Source organism: Salvelinus alpinus, chromosome 28, assembly GCF_045679555.1.
Source record: "Salvelinus alpinus chromosome 28, SLU_Salpinus.1, whole genome shotgun sequence".
NCBI classification, from domain to species: Eukaryota; Metazoa; Chordata; class Actinopteri; order Salmoniformes; family Salmonidae; genus Salvelinus; species Salvelinus alpinus.
In genome coordinates, this window is record NC_092113.1 from 10706192 (window position 1) to 10730012 (window position 23821).

Here is a 23821-nt window from a genome sequence, read left to right on the forward strand (position 1 = left end):
TTCTACCCTTCTAAACAGCTTCTACCCTCAAGCCATAAGACTCCTGAACATCTAATCAAATGGCTACCCAGACTATTTGCATTGCCCCCCCCTCTTTTACACCGCTGCTACTCTCTTTTTGTTTTCATCTATGCATAGTCACTTTAATAACTCTACCTACATGTAGAGTCTTGATCCAAATCAGTCAGGTTTCAAGACTAGTCATTCAACTGAGACTGCTCTTCTCTGTGTCACGGAGGCGCTCCGCACTGCTAAAGCTAACTCTCTCTCCTCTGCTCTCATCCTTCTAGACCTATCGGCTGCCTTTGATACTGTGAACCATCAGATCCTCCTCTCCACCCTCTCCGAGTTGGGCATCTCCGGCGCGGCCCACGCTTGGATTGCGTCCTACCTGACAGGTCGCTCCTACCAGGTGGCGTGGCGAGAATCTGTCTCCGCACCACGTGCTCTCACCACTGGTGTCCCCCAGGGCTCTGTTCTAGGCCCTCTCCTATTCTCGCTATACACCAAGTCACTTGGCTCTGTCATATCCTCACATGGCCTCTCCTATCATTGCTATGCAGACGACACACAATTAATCTTCTCCTTTCCCCCCTCTGATAACCAGGTGGCGAATCGCATCTCTGCATGTCTGGCAGACATATCAGTGTGGATGACGGATCACCACCTCAAGCTGAACCTCGGCAAGACGGAGCTGCTCTTCCTCCCGGGGAAGGACTGCCCGTTCCATGATCTCGCCATCACGGTTGACAACTCCATTGTGTCCTCCTCCCAGAGCGCTAAGAACCTTGGCGTGATCCTGGACAACACCCTGTCGTTCTCAACTCACATCAAGGCGGTGACCCGTTCCTGTAGGTTCATGCTCTACAACATTCGCAGAGTACGACCCTGCCTCACACAGGAAGCGGCGCAGGTCCTAATCCAGGCACTTGTCATCTCCCGTCTGGATTACTGCAACTCGCTGTTGGCTGGGCTCCCTGCCTGTGCCATTAAACCCCTACAACTCATCCAGAACGCCGCAGCCCGTCTGGTGTTCAACCTTCCCAAGTTCTCTCACGTCACCCCGCTCCTCCGCTCTCTCCACTGGCTTCCAGTTGAAGCTCGCATCCGCTACAAGACCATGGTGCTTGCCTACGGAGCTGTGAGGGGAACGGCACCTCCGTACCTTCAGGCTCTGATCAGGCCCTACACCCAAACAAGGGCACTGCGTTCATCCACCTCTGGCCTGCTCGCCTCCCTACCTCTGAGGAAGTACAGTTCCCGCTCAGCCCAGTCAAAACTGTTCGCTGCTCTGGCACCCCAATGGTGGAACAAACTCCCTCACGACGCCAGGTCAGCGGAGTCAATCACCACCTTCCGGAGACACCTGAAACCCCACCTCTTTAAGGAATACCTAGGATAGGATAAAGTAATCCTCCTAACCCCCCCCCTCCCCCTTAAATGAGTTAGATGCACTATTGTAAAGTGGTTGTTCCACTGGATATCATAAGGTGAATGCACCAATTTGTAAGTCGCTCTGGATAAGAGCGTCTGCTAAATGACTTAAATGTAAATGTAAATGTACATATTACCTCAACTAACCGGTGTTCCTGCACATTGACTCTGTACCGGTACCCCCCCCCCCCCCCTGTATATAGTCTCGCTATTCTTATTTTAGCTCTTCAATTACTTCTTACTTTTATTTCTTATTCTTATCCGTATTTTTTTTAAACTGCATTGTTGGTTAGAGGCTCGTAAGTAAGCATTTCACTGTAAGGTCTACCTACACCTGTTGTATTCGGCGCATGTGACTAATAAAATTTAATTTGAGAATAATACTCAAGGTAGAAGCAAAGTATAGGAATTTGCATTTTTTTTTTAGATGAGTTAGGTTATAGAAAAGTCTAGCATTCAGAGACCGAAGTAAGGATGTATGAATAATTGGCCATTTATTGAGAAAAAAGTCCCTATCACATACAGCTGAAATCAGAAGTTTACATATACTTAGGTTGGAGTCATTAAAACTCATTTTTCAACCACTCCACACATTTGTGAACAAACTATAGTTTTGTCAAGTCGGTTATGACATCTACTTAGTGCATGACAAGTAAGTTTTCCAACAATTGTTTACAGATATTATTTCACTTATAATTCACTGTATAACAATTCCAGTGGGTCAGAAGTTTACATACACTAAGTTGACTGTGCCTTTAAACAGCTTGGAAAATTCCAGAAAATGATGTCATGGCTTTAGAAGCTTCTGATAGGCTAATTGACATCATTTGAGTCAATTGGAAGTGTACCTGTTGATGTATTTCAAGGCCTACCTTCAAACTCAGTGCCTCTTTGCTTGACATCATGAGAAAATCAAAAAGAAATCAGCCATGACCTCAGAAAATAAATTGTAGACTGGTTCATCCTTGGGAGCAATTTCCAAACGCCTGAAGGTACCACGTTCATCTGTAAAAACAATAGTACGCAAGTATAAACACCATGGGACCGCTCAGGAAAGAGACACGTTCTGTCTCCTAGAGATGAACGTTCTTTGGTGCGAAAAGTTCAAATCAATCCCAGAACAACAGCAAAGGACTTTGCGAAGATGCTGGAGGAAACAGGTACAAAAGCAAGGAAGAAGCCACTGTTCCAAAACCGCCATAAAAAAAGCCAGACTACGGTTTGCAACTGCACATGGGGACAAAGATCGTGGTTTTTGGAAAAATTTCCTCTGGTCTGATGAAACAAAAATGTAACTATTTGGCCATAATAACCATCGTTATGTTTGGAGGAAAAAGGGGGAGGCTTGCAAGCTGAAGAACACCATCCCAACCGTGAAGCACGGGGGTGGCAGCATCATGTTGTGTAGGAGCTTGGCTGCAGGAGGGATTGGGGCGCTTCACAAAATAGATAGCATCATGAGGAAAATTATGTGGATATATTGAAGCAACATCTCAAGACATCAATCAGTCAGGAAGTTAAAGCTTGGTCGCAAATGGGTCTTCCAAATGGACAATGACCCCAAGCATACTTCCAAAGTTGTGGCAAAATCGCTGAAGGACAACAAAGTCCAGGTATTGGAGTGGCTATCACAAAGCCCTGACCTCAATCCTATAGAAAATGTGTGGGCAGAACTGGAAAAGCATGTGCGAGCGAGGAGGCCTACAAACCTGACTCAGTTACACCAGCTTTGTCAGGAGGAATGGGCCACAATTCACCCAACTTATTGTGGGAAGCTTGTGGAAGGCTACCTGAAACGTTTGACCCAAGTGAAACAATTTAAAGGCAATGCTACCAAATACTAATTGAGTGTATGTAAACTTCTGACCCACTGGGAATGTGATGAAAGAAATAAAAGCTGAAATAAATAATTCTCTCTACTATTATTCTGACATTTCACATTCTTAAAATAAAGTGGTGATCCTAACTGACCTAAGACAGGGAATTTTTACTAAGTTTAAATGTATTTGGCAAAGGTGTATGTAAACTTCCGACTTCAACTGTACATTACATTTAACTCATATTTAATATATCAATTATTAGAGAAAGAAAACCATACAGTAAGACCATTAAACATCAGGTATGATAAAACATGAACAATTGTGATACGTAGAAGGAACAAAGTACTAATTCACTGATGGGTGGGGTTAAATTTGAAACAATCTGACTGCTGAAACACTGATCGACCATTACAAATTAGGCCAAAAGAGACAGACGGCACAATGTAGCTCAATACTCCCCAATACGAAATTCAACCACAGGCTTCATTTAGAAAATAATTATCACAGGATTGTTTCAGGGGCAACATGGTGTAGTAAGGCCTACTGCCGTTTGCTGGTGTGTGGTAGCAGTGTTTTCTGATATCACAAGCATGGAATCACGGAGAAATTGTGAGTGTGTTTCGCCTCTTGGAGTCCCGTCGTGGGAATGGCACAAAGCTCTTCACCTCTTTGAAGGATAACCCTAGGAGAAGGGCAGGCAATGGAAAGGCAATGAAAGGGTTGAAGGGAAGACAATGAAATACAATACATTGCAACATAATTATGTGGGTAAACAACTAAAGTAGCTTTATAATTAAACACATTCTGTTACATTGTGACACTGACAGATCACTGACACAAAACGTGCTACATTTTTTTTTAAATAAAAAAACTTTAAATTCAACATTAAAATACTTTGCACTTACGCCTCCAATCCTCCAGAGGCAGCGTGGCATTGTCGTGACTGTCATCATATGGCTGTGGCTCAGGACAGTCCTCTGGATCTCTCAAGCCATCAAAATACGGGTGTGTCAGAGCACTCTCAGCAGTAAGCCGAGTCTCACCATCCAAAACCAGCATTTTCTCAAGAAGGTCAATCGCTGGGAGAGCAGTTAAATAGAGAATGAAAACCAGAAACATGCCACAAGTAAGAGAACTTATTGGCCACACAGAGACGTATATAACAATGCATACGCATTCATCAATTGTCAGTTTGTCTGTTGAAAGTTAAACAAATGTCAACTTTTCCCATACAAGTTGAATCCTTACAAAGCTGGACATATTGCGCAATCATATCAGTTGGCCATCATCTTTCAACAGATGACTCCCACCGGAAAACCATTGTCTCAAGCTGCAATTTTCCGACAATATCTCTGTGTGGGCCTATATATAGCAATCAAACTAATGTATAAGGCCACTGAATGTATTACACATTTAGAGTACCAGTCAAAAGTTTAGACACACCTATTCAATCAAGGCATTTTCTTTCTTTTTTTTCTATTTTCTACAGGGTGGAATCTAATATATATTTATTTAACACTTTTTTGGTTACTACATGATTCTGTGTGTTATTTCATAGTTTTGATGTCTTCACTATTATTCTACAATGTAGAAAATGGTAACAATAAAGAAAAACCCTTGAATGAGTAGGTGTGTCCAAACTTTTGACTGGTACTGTACAAATTGTTCGTTTAAGTCTGAATCACAGCATTTCTAATGGGTAATAATAACTAACATATGTGCTTAGCATCGTCAAATCAATAGCATTTTAACTCACCCTGTGCACTTGCTCTGGGGAACAACTTAGAGAAGTCTTTTCTGGGAAAGTGAGGGAGGGACCGCACATAGTTTTTTGCCTATCAGAAGACAGGAAGAGATAAAAAAATAAAATAAATTCAAGGACCCTGACTGAGGAGTTTAAAGCTCATATTCCAATTCAAAAGATGGGCACTTTCCAATTCAAAAGAAGGGAATTATGCACAATTGACAAAATATACAATTCAAAATATCAAGTATACTATCAGTGATATCCAGGTGCCAACTCTACCTCCTGACTGTCCAGTTTCTGAATGAAGTCAGGTCCGGGTACTCCAGTTACTTTCATGATCTGAGTCAGCTGATCCATGTCTGGGAGTCAAGGGTTAAAGTCAAGGTCACTCAAGCACAACACATTCATGTTCATGTCGGTAGTGTATCCAAACAATTTCAACAGAAGCCATGTCATAGATTACTCTCTTCCCATAACTGTACTGCACGTGCCATAGCCAACTCTCCTATTTTTTGTTTTCATGCCTGTAGCTAACTCTACTGGGCGATAGAAGAGTCGACTACGCTACAGTGCACACAGTATGGGACGACACTAATCATAGATGGGTTTGTCACCCTTTCATTCACCGTCCTTGATAAATAGCTGGCTTGGGTCAGGTCATACTATGTGGTACAGACACGATACAGATATAAAATAAAAAAAACACAAGTAGAAGAGTAACAGGATACAGTCTTTCCCTTTGAAAAGCGTCTTCCCATTGATCATCTCTCCCATGATACAGCCCACAGACCAGATGTCCACTAAAATGGAGGAACAGACATAATTAAATAGTGGCATCGAAAACAAATTCACAGCAAAGCAACACCTTGCTGTTTGCTCAAGGGAATGCAGTCTCAAAGCAACCCTGTGTAAAGTATTGTGTGGTAGTATTATGAGACAACTCGACTCCAAGGCCAGGCAGCTTGGACTAACCAATAACAATGATAACACAGCACTGATTGTGAACAACTACAACTATCATGCACAATGTGGTAAATATTGTAAAAGAGCGCATACAGAACCTTATATTACACAGAGGTGTTTTACCTCAATAGTTACTGTGTTAAGACTACTGTAATTACACTCTACTAAGTAACAAAGTACACTGTTGTGTATAAACATACTAAGGCAAGAAAGTCCACTGTAAATGTCAAGTGTTACCGAAATCAAAACACATTGCACTAATGAAATGAAAGTAGACTGTCAGCTCTGTAATGTTTCAGGCTGTACGTAGCAGAATGTAAGCGCCGTAACATACACTACATAACCAAAAGTATCTGGGCACCTACTCGTCGAACATCTCATTCAATATGGAGTTGGTCCCCCCGTTGCTGCTAAAACAGCCTCCACTCTTCTAGGAAGGCTTTCCAATAGATGTTGGAACATTGCTGCGGGGACTTGCTTCCATTCAGCCACAAGAGCATTAGTGAGGTTGAGCACTGATGTCGGGCAATTAGACCTGGCTCGCAGTCGGTGTTCCAATTCATCCCAAAGGTGTTCGATGGGGTTGAGGTCAGTGCAGGCCAGTCAAGTTCTTCCACACTGATCTCGACAAACCATTTCTATATGAACCTCACTTGCACTGGGGCATTGTCCTGCTGAAACAGGAAAAGGCCTTCCCCAAACTGTTGCCACAAAGTTGGAAGCACAGAATTGTCTAGAATGTCATTGTAGCATTAAGATTTCCCTTCACTGGAACTAAGGGGCCTTGCCCGAACTGTGAAAAACAGCCAAAACCATTATTCCTCCTCCACCAAACCTTACAGTTGGCACTATGTATTCCACTGCTCCAGAGTACAATGGCGGCAAGCTTTTAAGCACTCCAGCCAAAGCTTGGCATTGCGCATGGTGATCTTAGGCTTGTGTGCGGCTGCTCGGCCATGGAAACCAATTTCATGAAGCTCCCGACAAACAGTTATTGCGCTGCCGTTGCTTCCAGAGGCAGTTTGGAACTCGGTGGTGAGTGTTGCAACCAAGGACAGACAATTTTTACACGCTTCAGCACTAGGCAGTCCCGTTCTGTGAGCTTGTGTAGCCTACCACTTCGCAGCTAAGCTGTTGTTGCTCCTAGACGTTTCCATTTCACAATAACAGCACTTACAGTTGACTGGGGCAGCTCTAGCAGGGCAGAAATTTGATGAACTGACTTGTTGGAAAGGAGGCATCCTATGATGGTGCCACATTGAAAGTCACTGAGGTCTTCAGTAAGGCCATTCTACTGCCAATGTTTGTCTATGGAGATTGCATGGCTGTGTGCTAGATTTTATACCTGTCAGCAACGGGTGTGGCTGAAATAGCTGAATCCCCGAATTTGAAGGGGTGTCCACATACTTTTGCATATAGTGTATCAGGCTGCACGTAAAACATTCTGCCGGCTCTGTAATGTTTCAAGCTGTACATAAGTCTGTCAGCTCTGTAACGTTTCAGGTTATTACGAAGCTGAGCACAGGCCTTCGGGATGGATGAGGCCGAGAGTGAAAGTTTTTAATAGATATGATTGTCTTACCAGTCTGGGTGTAGTGCATCCAATTTAGAATGACCTCTGGTGCCCGGTACCAGCGGGTCACAACATAGCCTGTCATCTCCGCCTCGGCATGGCGAGCAAGACCAAAGTCCAGGATCTGCAAAGCATAATTTTACACATTATCTTAGGAATCTTCCCCCATAGAATTATTTATCTAATGAACTTGTATTCATGTCACAAACCTTTAATTCACAGTCTTGATTGACAGCCAAGTTACCAGGCTTCAGGTCCTGCAAAATAAAAATTTGACAAACAAAACATTGAGGGTGGCCCTTGCGTGCCTGAGATTAAGACATTAAGGGCAGATACAATACATAGATGTTGATTGCATATCCATATCCACTGTGGGCCTGCTCTATTTCTCTTATCGTTTATACCCAAACAAACGCTTCCATTCACCATTAATTCCAAATGAATACATACATTAGTACATACATGGGTGTGTCTTTACAATTCTAGACATGCATGGAGACATCAAAGGCATATCAGAAAGAAGGCCTTCTCATCCTACATGTTAGGACAGGTTTAGCCATAATGACTCAATGTCCATGATTCTTTAAAATACAGAGTGGCTGCGGATCCGACTTTTCCCAGACCTTTTTTCTCCCTGGACTAAACCTCCCGTAGCTTCTGCGCATGTACGGATAATGTTCCATTTGATCTCAATCAGTTTCATGGAGATATGCATGTAGATCTTCTTGAGTTATACAGTGTTGTTTCAAAGTAGCCTTCAGTGTTGTTTTGAATGATGTACAGTGGCCGAATCGTAGAGCAGATGGTGTTAAACTGTACCATAACCTACCTGTGTATTTTGTCTAGTGGCGCACGTTGTGAGTTTTGGTCATGAGAGAAAAATGCGGTGGGTTTTTTGTCTTACAGTAACTTCATTTGATTAGATTTTTTAGGATCCCCATTAGCCGACAGCTAGTCTTACTGGGGTCCGACAAAACGAAAAACACATAACAGACAAAAGACTTCACAATTTCCATACATTTAAAAACATTAAACATGGCATCCCGAGTGGCACAGCGTTCTAAGGCACTGCATCGCAGTGCTAGAGGCGTCACTACAGATCCGGGTTCGATCTTGGGCTGTGTCGCAACCATTTCGCTCTAACGACTCCTTGTGGCGGCCAGGAGCATGCACGCCAACTTTGGTCGCCAGCTGAACAGTGTTTACTCCAACACATTGGTGCGGCTGGATTCCTGGTTAAGCGAGCAGTGTGTCAAGAAGCAGTGCGGCTTGGCGGGAACGCGTTTCGGAGGACGCATGGCTCTCGCCTCTCCCGAGTCCGTACGGGAGTTGCAGCGATGGGACAAGACCCTAACTACCAATTGGATAAAGGGGTAAAAAGTACAAAAATAATGGTCACATGGGGGATATACTATGCTATTATAGCTGGTTCTGTTATGTAGAATACTATTATTATGTGATCTTGCAGACATTGATTCAGCTTTGATCTAACTTTATTAAACGAGCACCATTTGCCAGATTAGCTTGTTCTCTACGAGTAGGACAGAGACTGTGCATAAAGTAGATAATAAACACATGCGCCGGATCTACTGCCACAGCCTTTAAAATAACATTCTCATGAGCCACAAACGAAATAGAGCTGTTATAAGATGCTCTGGCGAGGTGTTACCAACGGCGCAGCCAACTTACCCTGTGGATGATGCCAGCTTTGTGAATGTACTGCCATGAAAACAGAGAAGACATAATTATTAAGTGCTATGATTAAGCATTGCAACGGTAATTAACTAAGCGTTAACATTGAATTGAATATAAACAGAATCATGTTGCAAAAGATTTCCAGCACCAGAATCCACATTTCTTTTAAGACTACTTTTTTGTGCACAAACAGTCTCACCCTTAGTCCACACAGCATCTGATAGACAAGGAACTGCACTCGGTCTTCAGTGAGAAGCCCTTTGACTTTGGAGAGGTCGGTGAACATGTAAGGCATCACCAGGTAGCTGTGGACAGACAAATCACTCCATCTATCGAACTCCTCAACACCTATATGGACTTAAAAATGACACCCGAGTTGCGTTCAGTGGGGTACAATTTTACAGAATCACCAGACAGAAATAGTACTAGAACAGACAAGCTTTTGTCATATAAGAGATGGAATCACGTCAGCTCAGCACAATATGTATCTGCAACATTCAGAATGCTGCTCCCTCCTCTACGTTGGGCCTGTTAACTGAAATGTATGCCAGGTGACTACCTCATGAAGCTGGTTGAGAGAATGCCAAGAGTGTGCAAAGCTGTCATCAAGGCAAAGGGTGGCTACTTTGAATAATCTATTTCATAGTTTTGATGTCTTCACTATTATTCTACAATGTAAAAAAAATAAAAACCCTTGAATGGCAGGGTTTCTGTACAGCACATTGAGATATCAGCTGATGTAAGAAGGGCTTAATAAATTAATTTGATTTGAATAAGTAGGTGTGTCCAAACTTTTGACTGGTACTGTATATGAGCCCCGCCAAATCACCAAAGCCATTCTCTGCCTCTGACTGCAATAGGCATTACTCTGTGTCTGATATCACTGTGGTAAATACTCACAAATCTGTGAATTCATCGAGCCCAGCAGCAGGAGTAAACACATCCAGAAGCCCTATCACCTGAAGGAAGTTTGCACATGAGAGAAGAAAAACAAGTTGAGTTATAAATCCCCCGAGAGGGATAGAGGGAACTGGCTCCTGCCATCCTATGCCAGCTATAGCTATTAGACTGAAATTTTATGTCAGCTTTGTGTGCCAGTGTCTTGAATCAGTTTGCTGATTAGGTTATGTAAAATCTGTGAAGAGCAACACATCGTGGGTGGGGATATGTGCCAGGATGTGTACAGTCCATACTCACATTTTCATGTTTCATGTGCTTGAGCAGTCGAAGCTCCCGATAAGCCCTCTTTGCAAAAATCTCAGACTGGAAGGGCCGGTGAAGCTTCTTAATGGCCACTTTCTCATTGGTCTTCACATTTATTACCGAGCTGAGGCAGAGAAAATATTGTTATTGCATAAAATATACTCAGGAAATGTGGCATCATCCCTTAGGAGAATGATAGTTTAAAAATACTGGTCAATTATAAGGCCTAGGCTGCTGAATCAAAGTGATAAATGCACATTAACAGCACATGCTTTCATTTGTTCAGACAAAGACTATAGCCAACATTGTGACTCAACATGTTCACTGAAGCACTGCAACAAGTATTGGCAGGAAAAGCCAGGCATTTGCTACTACACTATATCCGCCTACACAGTGCATTTGATTTATTGGTATTGTAGCCAATTGGTGATTCATATAAGTGTAGTGAGCGAGGTTGACATATATTTTTGTAACATTGTAGGAATTGATGCAAGTGATACAACATTTCCAGAGCAGAAGAAACTCGCTATCTTTCCCTCTGTATGATTGCCCTGTCAAGTACTTGACAACACACCCCAGTTTTGGAAAGCGCCCATCGTCAACGACTCACCATACGGAACCGTACGCCCCTGTCCCAATTTGCTTCAATCGCGTGTACTTCTCTGGCACTTCCCAAATCGTGCTGTTGATCTCCTCTCGGGTGTACTGTGTCTGCGACTCCATGTTGTTGCAATATGGTGAAAATATGATCCGCAAAGGAAATTTGCGCACGACTCCTTTCCCCACCTCCTACGCGCTCTTTCTACAACCACTTGTTAAAAAGGTCACGATATACCAGTCGATCTAATAGTCTTCTCTGACAATTGCTCACTTAACAGTGCTGTTTGCCATGATACTTTGTGTTACAAGAGCTGCAGTTGTGGATTGAGTGACCGTATCCTACTATTTACTATAGCCTAACAGCAGCCTATCCCATCCTCCAAAAACACATATGACGACCCAGTAATGGTAATCATCATCGTGCTGTTTGCCTGCTCGGAGATCTTGCTAAAACATGTCAGCTGCTATGACTCCGGTTTCCGCTCACACCCATACACATTGAGCTCGCCAGTTTGTAGTCATAAAACCCCCTCTGGTTCGTTCAGCCAAAGATGATGGATATACTGGCAAGCTACTCTCCGCCCTAACAATGGGAGTTGTTGTCTACAAAGCGGGCTGTCTAGCTCCCGACTATACTTTCTATGGAGTGGTGGATATCTCATTATTTTAATCAATATTTGAATATCCGAAGATGGTTGTTGACATCAACCACCTGTATTTAATGGTATGTTACTAGCCTCATGTTATGAATATGCATAGCCATATCGACAACTCCGATATTTTCTCAAAGTTGCCGAGATGTCACGTGTCCTACTTGTATCAGCACACTCGTAACAATTTAAGCATTAATGAAACTTCTACTCGGTCAAATAAACCTCACGTAGCAAATAGGCCATTAAATTTTCTGTTTACCAAATCCGACACTCATTGAACTCCTGACAAAAACTCCTTGCTTGGTGGGCGAAAACGAAAAACGCCACCTGCTGGAGGGAGACAGGTTTTCCGCCAAATTGGGGCCTCTTCTGCTTCCTCTCTCGTTCAGCCATCCCTATGGAAAAAAATGAATGTGGAAAGAATAAACGCCGAAAATAAGGTATGAGGTTAACACAGATTTTATACCTTTTGTTCTATAAGATAGCCTAATAGCAGTCAGCTAATATAACCTTTATGAACTATGAAGCCTTTATGTGCTTTTTTTTATTACACCAATTCTTCTAAATTCACAAAAAAGTTACTTTAGCTGATGATCTCAGAACCACTGGTCTAAAGTACTTAAGTAAAAATACTTTCAAGTACTTAAGTTGTTTTTGGGGTATTTGTTTTTGTACTTTACTATTTATATTTTGGACAACTTTTACTTTACTACATTGCTAAAGAAAATGTACTTTTTACTCCATACATTTTCCCTGACACCCAAAAGTACTATTTTGAATGCCTAGCAGAACAGCACAATGGTCGAATTCACGCACTTATCAAAAGAACATCGCTAGTCATCCCTACTGCCTCTGATCTGCCGGACTCACTAAATGATGTCTGAATGTTGGAGTGTGCCCCTGGCTGTCCTTAAATAAAAAAAACAAGAAAACGGTGCTGTATGGTTTGCTTAATATAAGGAATTTTACTTTTGATACTTAAGTATATTTTAAACCAAATACTTTTAGACTTTTACTCAAGTAGCATTTTACTGGGTGACTTTTACTTCAGTCATTTTCTACTAAGTTATCTTTACTTTTACTCAAGTATGACAATTGAGTACTTTTTCCACCACTGAATAGAACAAAACATATAAGATCTCCTAAGCCTGTGTTTGCCACAGACCTTTTTTCAGTGTTCATCCAAAAACCCTACAAAAATGCCATTCATTCTCCCCATAGGTTTTGTCCAACGAACCACGGCGGAGTTAGCGCCTACAAAAAGATGCCATTACTATTTCTCTCTATAGGCAGTAGGTGGGTGTTACTGTAGGCCTACTTGTTATGAATGATTAACCTCCATATTATTACATTGCTATTGCAATAGTAGCCTAGTAAAAATAATAATAACATCCTATGAAAACTTAGTATAATTAATGATGAATCAATTAGGCCTATTTGCTTTATTAAATTTAAAGTCATTTTTATTAAAGGCTAATAATACTGTAGTGAATATGGCGACTCAAACAACAATGGATATTTGCTCTTTATTGTCAATGCTCATATATCAGTCTTATTAAAACTGCAGACCTGGCAGTGGACATCCTCAAACGTTTATTAACAACACTAGAGAGCACTTAATGGGATATTCCTGGATTTTGGCAATGAAGCCCTTTATCTAGTACAATGACTGGAAGTTTAAGGTATCTGCTAGCAGTTACCATAGACTTCCAGTCATTGCGCTATTGCTAGTTAGCAATTTTACCCAGAGACATGAAAATGGCATCCACAAGTTCATCGAACTATGGGGAAGTAGATTATGGGCCAAAATCCTGAAGTGTCTCTCAACACTTCCAATCATGAGTGGCCAAGAATAACCAACTGAAGCCAAGCAGCCACGCATCCACTAAACCACGCCTCCCAACCTAAACCACACCTCCCAACCTGAGAAGGCCTCGACTTTACATTGCCTCTTAATCTCGGGTAGCCATACCTAGAAATCAAATTGTTGTTACACCTTTGGCGGTCTGGAGAATTTTCTAGGCTATTAGCCAAAATGTCTACTGCTTCCAGCAGCTATATTTTTTATTGGTTACTTTTCAAGAAACCTCCACCCACATCAAATCAAATGTATTTATATAGCCCTTCTTACATCAGCTGATATATCAAAGTGATGTACAGAAACCCAGCCTAAAACCCCAAACAGCAAGCAATGCAGGTGTAGAAGCACAGTGGCTAGGAAAAACTCCCTAGAAAGGTCAAAACCTAGAGAGGAACCAGGCTATGAGGGGTGGCCAGTCCTCTTCTGGCTGTGCCGGGTGGAGATTATAACAGAACATGGCCAAGATGTTCAAATGTTCATAAATGACCAGCATGGTCAAATAATAATAATCACAGTAGTTGTCGAGGGTGCAACTAAGTCAGCACCTCAGGAGTAAATGTCAGTTGGCTTTTCATAGCCGATCATTGAGAGTATCTCTACCGCTCCTGCTGTCTCTAGAGAGTTGACAATAGCAGGTCTGGGACAGGTAGCATTTCCAGTGAACAGGTAAGGGGTCCATAGCCGCAGGCAGAACAGTTGAAACTGGAGCAGCAGGCCTGCGTCCTGTGACCGTAGCGTACGTGTAGGTATGTACGGCAGGACCAAATCGGAAAGATAGGTCGGAGCAAGCCCACGTAATGCTTTGTAGGCTAGCAGTAAAACCTTGAAATCAGCCCTTGCCTTAACAGGAAGCCAGTGTAAGGAGGCTAGCACTGGAGTAATATGATCAAATTTTTTGGTTCTAGTCAGGATTTTAGCAGCCGTATTTAGCACGAACTGAAGTTTATTTAGTGCTTTATCCGGGTAGCCGGAAAGTAGAGCATTGCGGTAGTCTAACGTAGAAGTAACAAAAGCATGGATACATTTTTCTGCATAATTTTTGGACAGAAAGTTTCTGATTTTTGCAATGTTACGTAGATGGAAAAAAGCTGTCCTTGAAACAGTCTTGATATGTTCGTCAAAAGAGAGATCAGGGTCCAGAGTAACGCCGAGGTCCTTCACAGTTATTTGAGACGACTGTACCACCAACAAGATTAATTGTCAGATTCAACAGAAGAATTATTTGTTTCTTGAAACCTAGAACAAGCATCTCTGTTTTGTCCGAGTTTAAAAGTAGAACGTTTGTAGCCATCCACTTCCTTATGTCTGAAACACAGGCTTCTAGCGAGGGCAATTTTGGGGCTTCACCATGTTTCATTGAAATGTACAGCTGTGTGTCATCCGCATAGCAGTGAAAGTTTACATTATGTTTTCGAATGACTTCCCCAAGAGGTAAAATATATAGTGAAAACAATAGTGGTCCTAAAATGGAACCTTGAGGAACACTGAAATTTACAGTTGATTTGTCAGAGGACAAACCATTCACAGAGACAAATTGATATCTTTCAGATAAGATAAGATCTAAACCAGGCCAGAACTTGTCCGTGTAGATCAACTTGGGTTTCCAATCTCTCCATAAGAATGTGGTGATCGACGGTATCAAAAGCAGCACTAAGGTCTAGGAGCACGAGGACAGATGCAGAGCCTCGGTCTGACCCCATTAAAGGGTCATTTACCACCTTCACAAGTGCAGTTTCAGTGCTATGATGGGATCTAAAACCAGACTGAAGCATTTCGTATACATTGTTTGTCTTCAGGAAGGCAGTGAGTTGCTGTGCAACAGCTTTTTCAAAAATTTTAGAGAGGAATAGAAGATTCGATATAGGCCAATAGTTTTTAATATTTTCTGGGTCAAGGTTTGGCTTTTTCAAGAGAGGCTTTATTACTGCCACTTTTAGTGAGTTTGGTACACATCCGGTGGATAGAGAGCCGTTTATTATGTTCAACATAGGAGGGCCAAGCACAGGAAGCAGCTCTTTCAGTAGTTTAGTTGGAATAGGGTCCAGTATGCAGCTTGAAGGTTTAGAGGCCATGATTATTTTCATCATTGTGTCAAGAGATATAATACTAAAACACTTGATCCTAGGTCCTGGCAGAGTTGTGCAGACTCAGGACAACTGAGCTTTGGAGGAATACGCAGATTTAAAGAGTCCATAATTTGCTTTCTAATGATCATGATCTTTTCCTCAAAGAAGTTCATGAATTTATGAAAGTGAAAGCCATCCTCTCTTGGGGAATGCTGCTTTTTAGTTAGCTTTGCGACAGTATCAAAAATAATTTTGGATCGTTCTTATTTTCCTCAATTAAGTTGGAAAAATAGGATGATCGAGCAGCAGTGAGGGCTCTTCGATACTGCACGGTACTAGTCGATACTGCACGGTACTAGTCCAAGCTAGTCGGAAGACTTCCAGTTTGGTGTGGCACCATTTCCGTTACAATTTTCTGGAAGCTTGCTTCAGAGCTTGGGTATTTTCTGTATACCAAGGGGCTAGTTTCTTATGACAAATGTTTTTAGTTTTTAGAGGTGCAACTGCATCTAGGGTATTGCGCAAGGTTAAATTGAGTTCCTCAGTTAGGTGGTTAACTGATTTTTGTCCTCTGACATCCTTGGGTAGGCAGAGGGAGTCTGGAAGGGCATCAAGGAATCTTTGGGTTGTCTGAGAATTTATAGCACGACTTTTGATGCTCCTTGGTTGGGGTCTGAGCAGATTATTTGTTGCGATTGCAAACGTAATAAAATGGTGGTCCGATAGTCCAGGGTTATGAGGAAAAACATTAAGATCCACAACATTTATTCCATGGGACAAAACTAGGTCCAGAGTATGACTGTGGCAGTGAGTAGGTCCAGAGACATGTTGGACAAAACCCACTGAGTCGATGATGGCTCCAAAAGCCTTTTGGAGTGGGTCTGTGGACTTTTCCGTGTGAATATTCACCAAAAATTTGAATATTATCTGCTATGACTACAAGGTCCGATAGGAACTCAGTGAGTAACGCTGTATATGGCCCAGGAGGCCTGTAAACAGTAGCTATAAAAAGTGATTGAGTAGGCTGCATAGATTTCATGACTAGAAGCTCAAAAGACGAAAACGTCAGGTTTTTTTGTTAATTGAAATTTGCTATCGTAAATGTTAGCAACACCTCCGCCTTTGTGGGATGCACGGGGGATATGGTCACTAGTGTAACCAGGAGGTGAGGCCTCATTTAACACAGTAAATTCATCAGGCTTAAGCCATGTTTCAGTCAGCCCAATCACATCAAGATTATGATCAGTGATTAGTTCATTGACAATAACTGCCTTTGAAGTGAGGGATCTAACATTAAGTAGCCCTATTTTGAGATGTGAGGTATCACGATCTCTTTCAATAATGGCAGGAATGGAGGAGGTCTTTATTCTAGTGAGATTGCTAAAGCGAACACCGCCATGTTTAGTTTTGCCCAAACTAGGTCGAGGCACAGACACAGTCTCAATGGGGATAGCTGAGCTGACTACACTGACTGTGCTAGTGGCAGACTCCACTAAGCTGGCAGGCTGGCTAACAGCCTGCTGCCTGGCCTGCACCCTATTTCATTGTGGAGCTAGGGGAGTTAGAGCCCTGTCTATGTTCGTAGATAAGATGAGAGCACTCCTCCAGCTAGGATGGAGTCCGTCACTCCTCAACAGGCCAGGCTTGGTCCTGTTTGTGGGTGAGTCCCAGAAAGAGGGCCAATTATCTACAAATTCTATCTTTTGGGAGGGGCAGAAAACAGTTTTCAACCAGCGATTGAGTTGTGATACTCTGCTGTAGAGCTCATCACTCCCCCTAACTGGGAGGGGGGCAGAGACAATTACTCGATGCCGACATCTTTCTAGCTGATTTACACACTGAAGCTATGTTGCGCTTGGTGACCTCTGACTGTTTCATCCTAACATCGTTGGTGCCGACGTGGATAACAATATCTCTATACTCGCCAGTTTTAGCTTTAGCCAGCACCATCTTCAGATTAGCCTTAACGTCGGTAGCCCTGTCCCCTGTTAAACATGATTCGTTTTAAGTCTAATACTACGGGTAATGGAGTCGCCAATGACTAGGGTTTTCAATTTGTCAGAGCTAATGGTGGGAGCCTTCGGCGTCTCAGACCCCGTAACGGGAGGAGTAGAGACCAGAGAAGGCTCGGCCTCTGACTCCGACTCGCTGCTTAATGGGGAGAGCCGGTTGAAAGTTTCTGTCGGCTGAATGAGCGACACCGGTTGAGCATTCCTACAGCATTTCCCTCCAGAAGCCACGAGAAAGTTGTCCAGCTGCGGGGACCGTGCGAGGGGATTTATACTAACGTTACTATCTGTACTTACTGGTGGCACAGACGATGTTTCATCCTTTCCTACACTGAAATGACCCTTGCCTAACGATTGCGTCTGAAGCTGGGCTTGCAGTACAGCTATCCTCGTCGTAAGGCGATCGTTCTCCTGTATATTATGAGTACAGCGACTGCAATTAGAAGGCATCATGTTAATGTTACTACTTAGCTTCGGCTGTTGGAAGTCCTGACGAACCATGTCCAGATAAAACGTCCGGAGTGAAAAAGTTGAGTGAGGGATGGCTGTACAAGGGGTGCTGTTTTCCGACCGGGTAGGACACATTTTGCAGAGTTGTTACGTATACTAGTTTTCTACATTGCAGAAAATTGAAAAAAACCTGGAGGTAAAACATAATTCTGTTTTGCCTGAAGTGAGCTTTATACACAAAATCGAGTCCATGAAGGCATTACAACTCCTCTGCTTGAACACTCTACAAAAAAAAGAGACGTTATGGTGTGTGGTACTTCCGAGTGGCGCAGCGGTCTAAGGCACTGCATCTCAGTGCTAGAGGCGTCACTACAGACCCTGGTTCGATTCCAGGCTGTATCACAACCGTCCGTGATTGGGAGTCCCATAGGGCGGCGCACAATTGGCCCAGCGTTGCCCGGGTTAGGGTTTGGCAGGGGTAGGCCATCATTGTAAACTGACTTGCCTAATTAAATAAATCTACCTACTGTACAGGCTGTGGCAGGGGAGTTGGAGCGACTCTGACAATCTAGTGACTTTTCAGAAAAGGTTACAGACACATCTTAACTTACAAATGGGCAAATTTAGAAGTCTAAGGGGGACACTTACTCTGGTACAGTCCAATCAGTCTTAGGGCCATGGCCTTTCATACTGAAAGAAATACCCGTGTGGCTGTTAATGTGGATATATTAAATTATAACAACCATTTTGTACTCTCTGCTACTGTAGAACTTCACACCTACTCATTCCAGGGTTTTTCTTTATTTTGACTATTTTCTACATTGTAGAATAATAGTGAAGACATCGCAACTATGAAATAACTCATATGGAATCATGTAGTAACCAAAAAAGTGTTAAACAAATCAAAATATATTTTAGACTTTAGATTTTTCAAAGTAGTTTGCCTTGATGACGGCTTTGCACTCTTGGCATTCTCTCAACCAGCTTCATGAGAAATGCTTTTCCAAAAGTCTTGAAAGACTTTCAGATGCTGAGCACTTGTTGGCTGCTTTTCCTTCAATCTGCAGTCTAATTCATCCCGAACCATCTCAGTTGGGTTGAGGTAGGGTGATTGTGGAGGCCAAGTCATCTGATGCAGCACTCCATCACTCTCCTTCTTGGTCAAATAGCCCTAACACAACCTGGAGGTGTGTTGGGTCATTGTCCTGTTGAAAAACAAATGATTGTCCCACTAAGTCCAAACCAGATGGGATGGTGTATTGCTGTGGTAGCCATGCTGGTTAAATGGGACTTGAATTCTAATTAAATCACAGAAAGTGTCACCAGCAAAGCACACCCTAACCATCACACCTCCTCCTCCGTGCTTTATGGTGGGAAATACACATGTAGAGATCATCCGTTCACCCATACCGCGTCTCACAAGACACGGTGGTTGGAACCAAAAATCTCAAATTTGGACTCCAGACCAAAGGACAAATATCCACCGGTCTAATGTCCATTGCTCGTGTTTCTTGGCCCAAGCAAGTCTCTTATTATTATTGGTGTCCTTCAGTAGTGGTTTCTTTGCAGAAATTTGACCATGAAGGCCTGATTCACACAATCTCCTCTGAACAGTTGATGTTGAGAGGTGTCTGTTACTTGAACTCTGTGAAGCTGCAATTTCTGAGGCTGGTAACTCTAATGAACTTATCCTCTGCAGCAGAGGTAACTCTGGGTCTTCCTTTCCTGTGACGGTCCTCACGAGAGCCAGTTTCATCATAGTGCTTGATGGTTTTTGCGACTGCACTTGAAGAAACTTTCAAAGTTCATGAAATGTTCAGTTTTGACTGACCTTCATGTCTTAAAGTATGATGGACTGTCGTTTCGCTTTGCTTATTTGAGCTGTTCTTGCCATAATATGGACTTGGTCTTTTACCAAATAGGGCTATCTTCTGTATACCATCCTTACCTTGTCACAACACAACTGATTGGCTGAAACGCATTAAGAAGGAAAGAAATTCCACAAATTAACTTTTAAGGAGGCACACCTGTTAATTGAAATGCATTCCAGGTGGCTACCTCATGATGCTGGTTGAGGGAATGCCAAGAGTGTGCAAATATGTCATCAAGGCAAATGGTGGCTATTTGAAGAATCTCAAATATTAAATATATTTTGATTTGTTTTAACACTTTTTTGGTTACTACATGATTCCATATGTGTTATTTCATAGTTTTGATGTCTTCACTATTATTTTACAATGTAGAAAATAAGTAGGTGTTCTAAAACTTTTGACCAGTAGTGTACATGCAGGTAGAGTTATTAATGTGACTATGCATAGATAATAACAGAGAGTAGCAATGGGGAAAAGAGGGGTGGGGGCAATGCAAATAGTCTGGGTAGCCATTTGATTAGATGTTCAGGAGTCTTATGGCTTGGGGTTAAAGCTGTTTTGAAGCCTCTTGGGCCTAGACTTGGCGCTCTGGTACTGCTTGCTATGTGGTAGCAGAGAGAACAGTCTTTGACTAGGGTGGCTGAGTCTGACAATTTTAGGGCCTTCCTCTGACACAACCTGGTATAGAGGTCCTGGATGGCAGGAAGCTTGGCCCCAGTGATGTACTGGGCCGTACGCACTACCCTCTGTAATGCCTTGCGGTTGGAAACTGAGCAGTTACCATACCAGGCAGTGACCCACCAGTCAGGATGCTCTCGATGGTGCAGCTGTAGAACCATTTGAGGATCTGAGGACCCATGCCAAATCTTTTCAGTCTTCTGAGGGGGAATGGGTTTTGTCGTGCCCTCTTCACGACTGTCTTGGTGTGCTTGGACCATGTTAGTTTGTTGGTGATGTGGACACCAAGGAACTTGAAGCTCTCAATCTGCTCCACTACAGCCCCGTCAATGAGAATGGGGGCGTGCTCGGTCCTCCTTTTCCTGTAGTCCACGATCATCTCCTTTGTCTTGATCACGTTGAGGGAGAGGTTGTTGTCCTGGCACCATATGGCCAGGTCTCTGACCTCCTCCCTATAGGCTGTCTCGTTGTTGTCGGTGATCAGGCATACCAATGTTGTGTCATCGGCAAACTTAGTGATGCAGTCATGAGTGAATAGGGAGTACAGGAGGGGACTGAGCATGCACCCCTGAGGGGCCCCCGTGTTGAGGATCAGCGTGGCGGATATGTTGTTACCTACCCTTACCACCTGGAGGCGGCCCGGCAGGAAGTCCAGGATCCAGTTGGAGAGGGAGGTGTTTAGTCCCAGGGTCCTTAGCTTAGTGTTGAGCTTTGAGGGCACTATGGTGTTGAACGCTGAGCTGTAGTCAATAAATAGCATTCTCACATAGGTGTTCCTTTTGTCCAGGTGGGAAAGGGCAGTGTGGAGTGCAATAGAGATTGCATAATCTGTGGATCTGTTGGGGCGGTATGCAAATTTGAGTGGGTCTCGGGTTTCTGGGATAATGGTGTTGATATGAGCCATGACCAGCCTTTCAAAACACTTTATGGCTACAGACGTGAGTGCTACAGGTCGGTAGTCATTTAGGCAGGTTACCTTGGTGTTCTTGGGCACAGGGACTATGGTGGTCTGCTTGACACACGTTGGTATTACAGACTCAGACAGGGAGAGGTTGAAACTGATGGTGAAGACACTTGCCAGTTGGTCCTCGCATGCTCGGAGTACACATCCTGGTAATCCGTCTGGCCCGATGACCTGTTTTAAGATCTTGCTCACATCGGCTACGGATAGCGTGATCACACAGTCGTCCAAAACAGCTGGTGCTCTCATGCATGCTTCAGTGTTGCTTACCTCCAGGCGAGCATAAAAGGCATTTAGCCCATCTGGTAGGCTCGCGTCACTGGGCAGCTCACGTCTTGGTTTTTCTTTGTAGTCCCTAATAGTTTGCAAGCCCTGCCACATCCGATGAGCTTCGGATCCGTTGTAGTACGATTCGATCTTAGTCCTGTATTGACGCTTTGCCTGTTTGATGGTTTGTCGGAGGGCATAGCGGAATTTCTTATAAGCTTCCCGGGTTAGAGTCCAACTCCTTAAAAGCGGTAGCTCTAACCTTTAGCTCAGTGTGGATGTTGCCTGTAATCCATTGCTTCTGGTTGGGGTATGTTCATACGGTCACTGTGGGGACGACGTTATCGATGCACTTATTGATGAAGCCAGTGACTGATATGGTGTACTCCTCAATGCCATTGGAAGAATCTCGTAACATATTCCAGTCTGTGCTAGAAAAACAGTCCTGTAGCTTAGCATCTGCTTCAACTGACCACCTTTTTATTAACTGAGTCACTGGTGCTTCCAGATTGAATTTTTGCTAATAAGCAGGAATCAGGAGGATATAATTATGGTCAGATTTGCCAAATGGAGGGTGAGGGAGAGCTTTGTACGCGTCTCTGTGTGTGAAGTAAAGGTGGTCTAGAGTTTTTTCCCTCTGGTTGTACATTTAACATTTGGTAAATGTAACATTTCCAACATTTGGAAATTTGGTAAAACGGATTTAAGTTTCCCTGCATTAAAGTCACCTGCCACTAGGAGTGCCGCCTCTGGATGAGCATTTTCCTGTTTGCTTATGGCGGTATACAGCTCTTTGAGCGTGGTTTTAGTGCCAGCATCGGTCTGTGGTGGTATGTAGACAGCTACAAAAAATACAGATGAAAACTCTCTAGGTAGATAGTGTGGTCTACAGCTTATCATGAGATACTCTCTCAGTCGAGCAAAACCTCAAGACTTCCTTAGATAGCGTGCACCAGCTGTTGTTTACAAATATACATAGACCGCCACCCCTTGTCTTACCAGAGGCTGCTGTTCTATCCTGCCGATACAGTGTAAAACCCACCAGCTGTATGCTGTTCATGTCGTCGTTCAGCCACAACTTGGTGAAACATAAGATATTATCGTTTTTAATTTCCTGTTGGTAGTTTAATCTTGCTCGTAGGTCATCAATTTTATTTTCATATGATTGCATGTTTGCCAATAGAACGGATGCAGTGGGGGTTTACTCACTTGCCTTCGAATTCTCAGAAGGCAGCCCGACCTCCACCCCCTTTTTCTCCATCTTCTCTTCACGCAAATGACTGGGATTTGGGCCTGTTCCCTGGAAAGCAGTATATCCTTCACGTCGGACTCGTTAAAGCAAAAAGCTTCTACCAGTGTGTGGTGAGAAATCGCTGTTCTGATATCCAGAAGTTATTTTCGGTCATAATAGACGGTAGCACCAACATTATGTACAAAATAAGTAAGAAAATAAGTTACAAAAAATCTATTAAAAAATAACACAGTTGGTTAGGAGCACGTAAAACGTCAGCCATCCTCCCCGGCGCCATTACACAGATACATCAATATAGTTTGCGGTACTTTATGACATATTATGAATAACACTGTGTACAGGCAGCATTTCTGAGCGGTTGCCAAGAGGATTGTCTACTCTTGAAATAGTTCAGATATTGAACACAAGATGGAGACAAAGCATTAAATAACATTATGGGTGGTATCTTACGTGGAAGAAATATCTATCTGTGTGTGTGTGTGTGTGTGTGAGGGAGAGAGAGAGAGAAGGGGGGCAGTGAGGGAGAGAGGTGCGACAGAGAGATAATTATCTGATGACCCATTTAGAAGGTTAAACTTAGACATTCTTTTTCTGATGTAGCCTAGTATATACACTTACGTATACCAATTTACAGCCAGTTAAGTTATCTTGCTTTTATAACTAGATACATGTAAGCCTGTAGCAGTTTAAATAATTCAGTTAGCCTTTAACTGAGATG

General features: G+C 43.0%; 1 protein-coding gene across 2 annotated transcripts; it reads right to left on the bottom strand.

Moving 5' to 3' along the window:
* Positions 1 to 1903: 1903 nt before the first annotated feature.
* Positions 1904 to 23239, bottom strand: mapk13 (mitogen-activated protein kinase 13). Of its 2 annotated transcripts, XM_071371588.1 has the most exons (13): positions 23061 to 23239; positions 11948 to 12083; positions 10430 to 10559; positions 10133 to 10191; positions 9432 to 9537; positions 9227 to 9256; positions 7747 to 7794; positions 7547 to 7661; positions 5730 to 5801; positions 5281 to 5360; positions 5011 to 5089; positions 4160 to 4333; positions 1904 to 3936 (listed from the first exon to the last, which is right to left on the bottom strand). In XM_071371588.1, the coding sequence occupies exons 1-13, from the start codon at positions 23110 to 23112 to the stop codon at positions 3851 to 3853; spliced, it is 1167 nt and encodes a 388-aa protein (XP_071227689.1). In that variant the 5' UTR covers positions 23113 to 23239; the 3' UTR covers positions 1904 to 3850. The 2 variants fall into 2 exon arrangements, with proteins under 2 accessions (XP_071227689.1, XP_071227690.1); XM_071371589.1 differs by lacking the exons at positions 11948 to 12083; positions 23061 to 23239 and adding an exon at positions 11046 to 11500.
* Between the last annotated feature and the right edge of the window lie 582 nt (positions 23240 to 23821).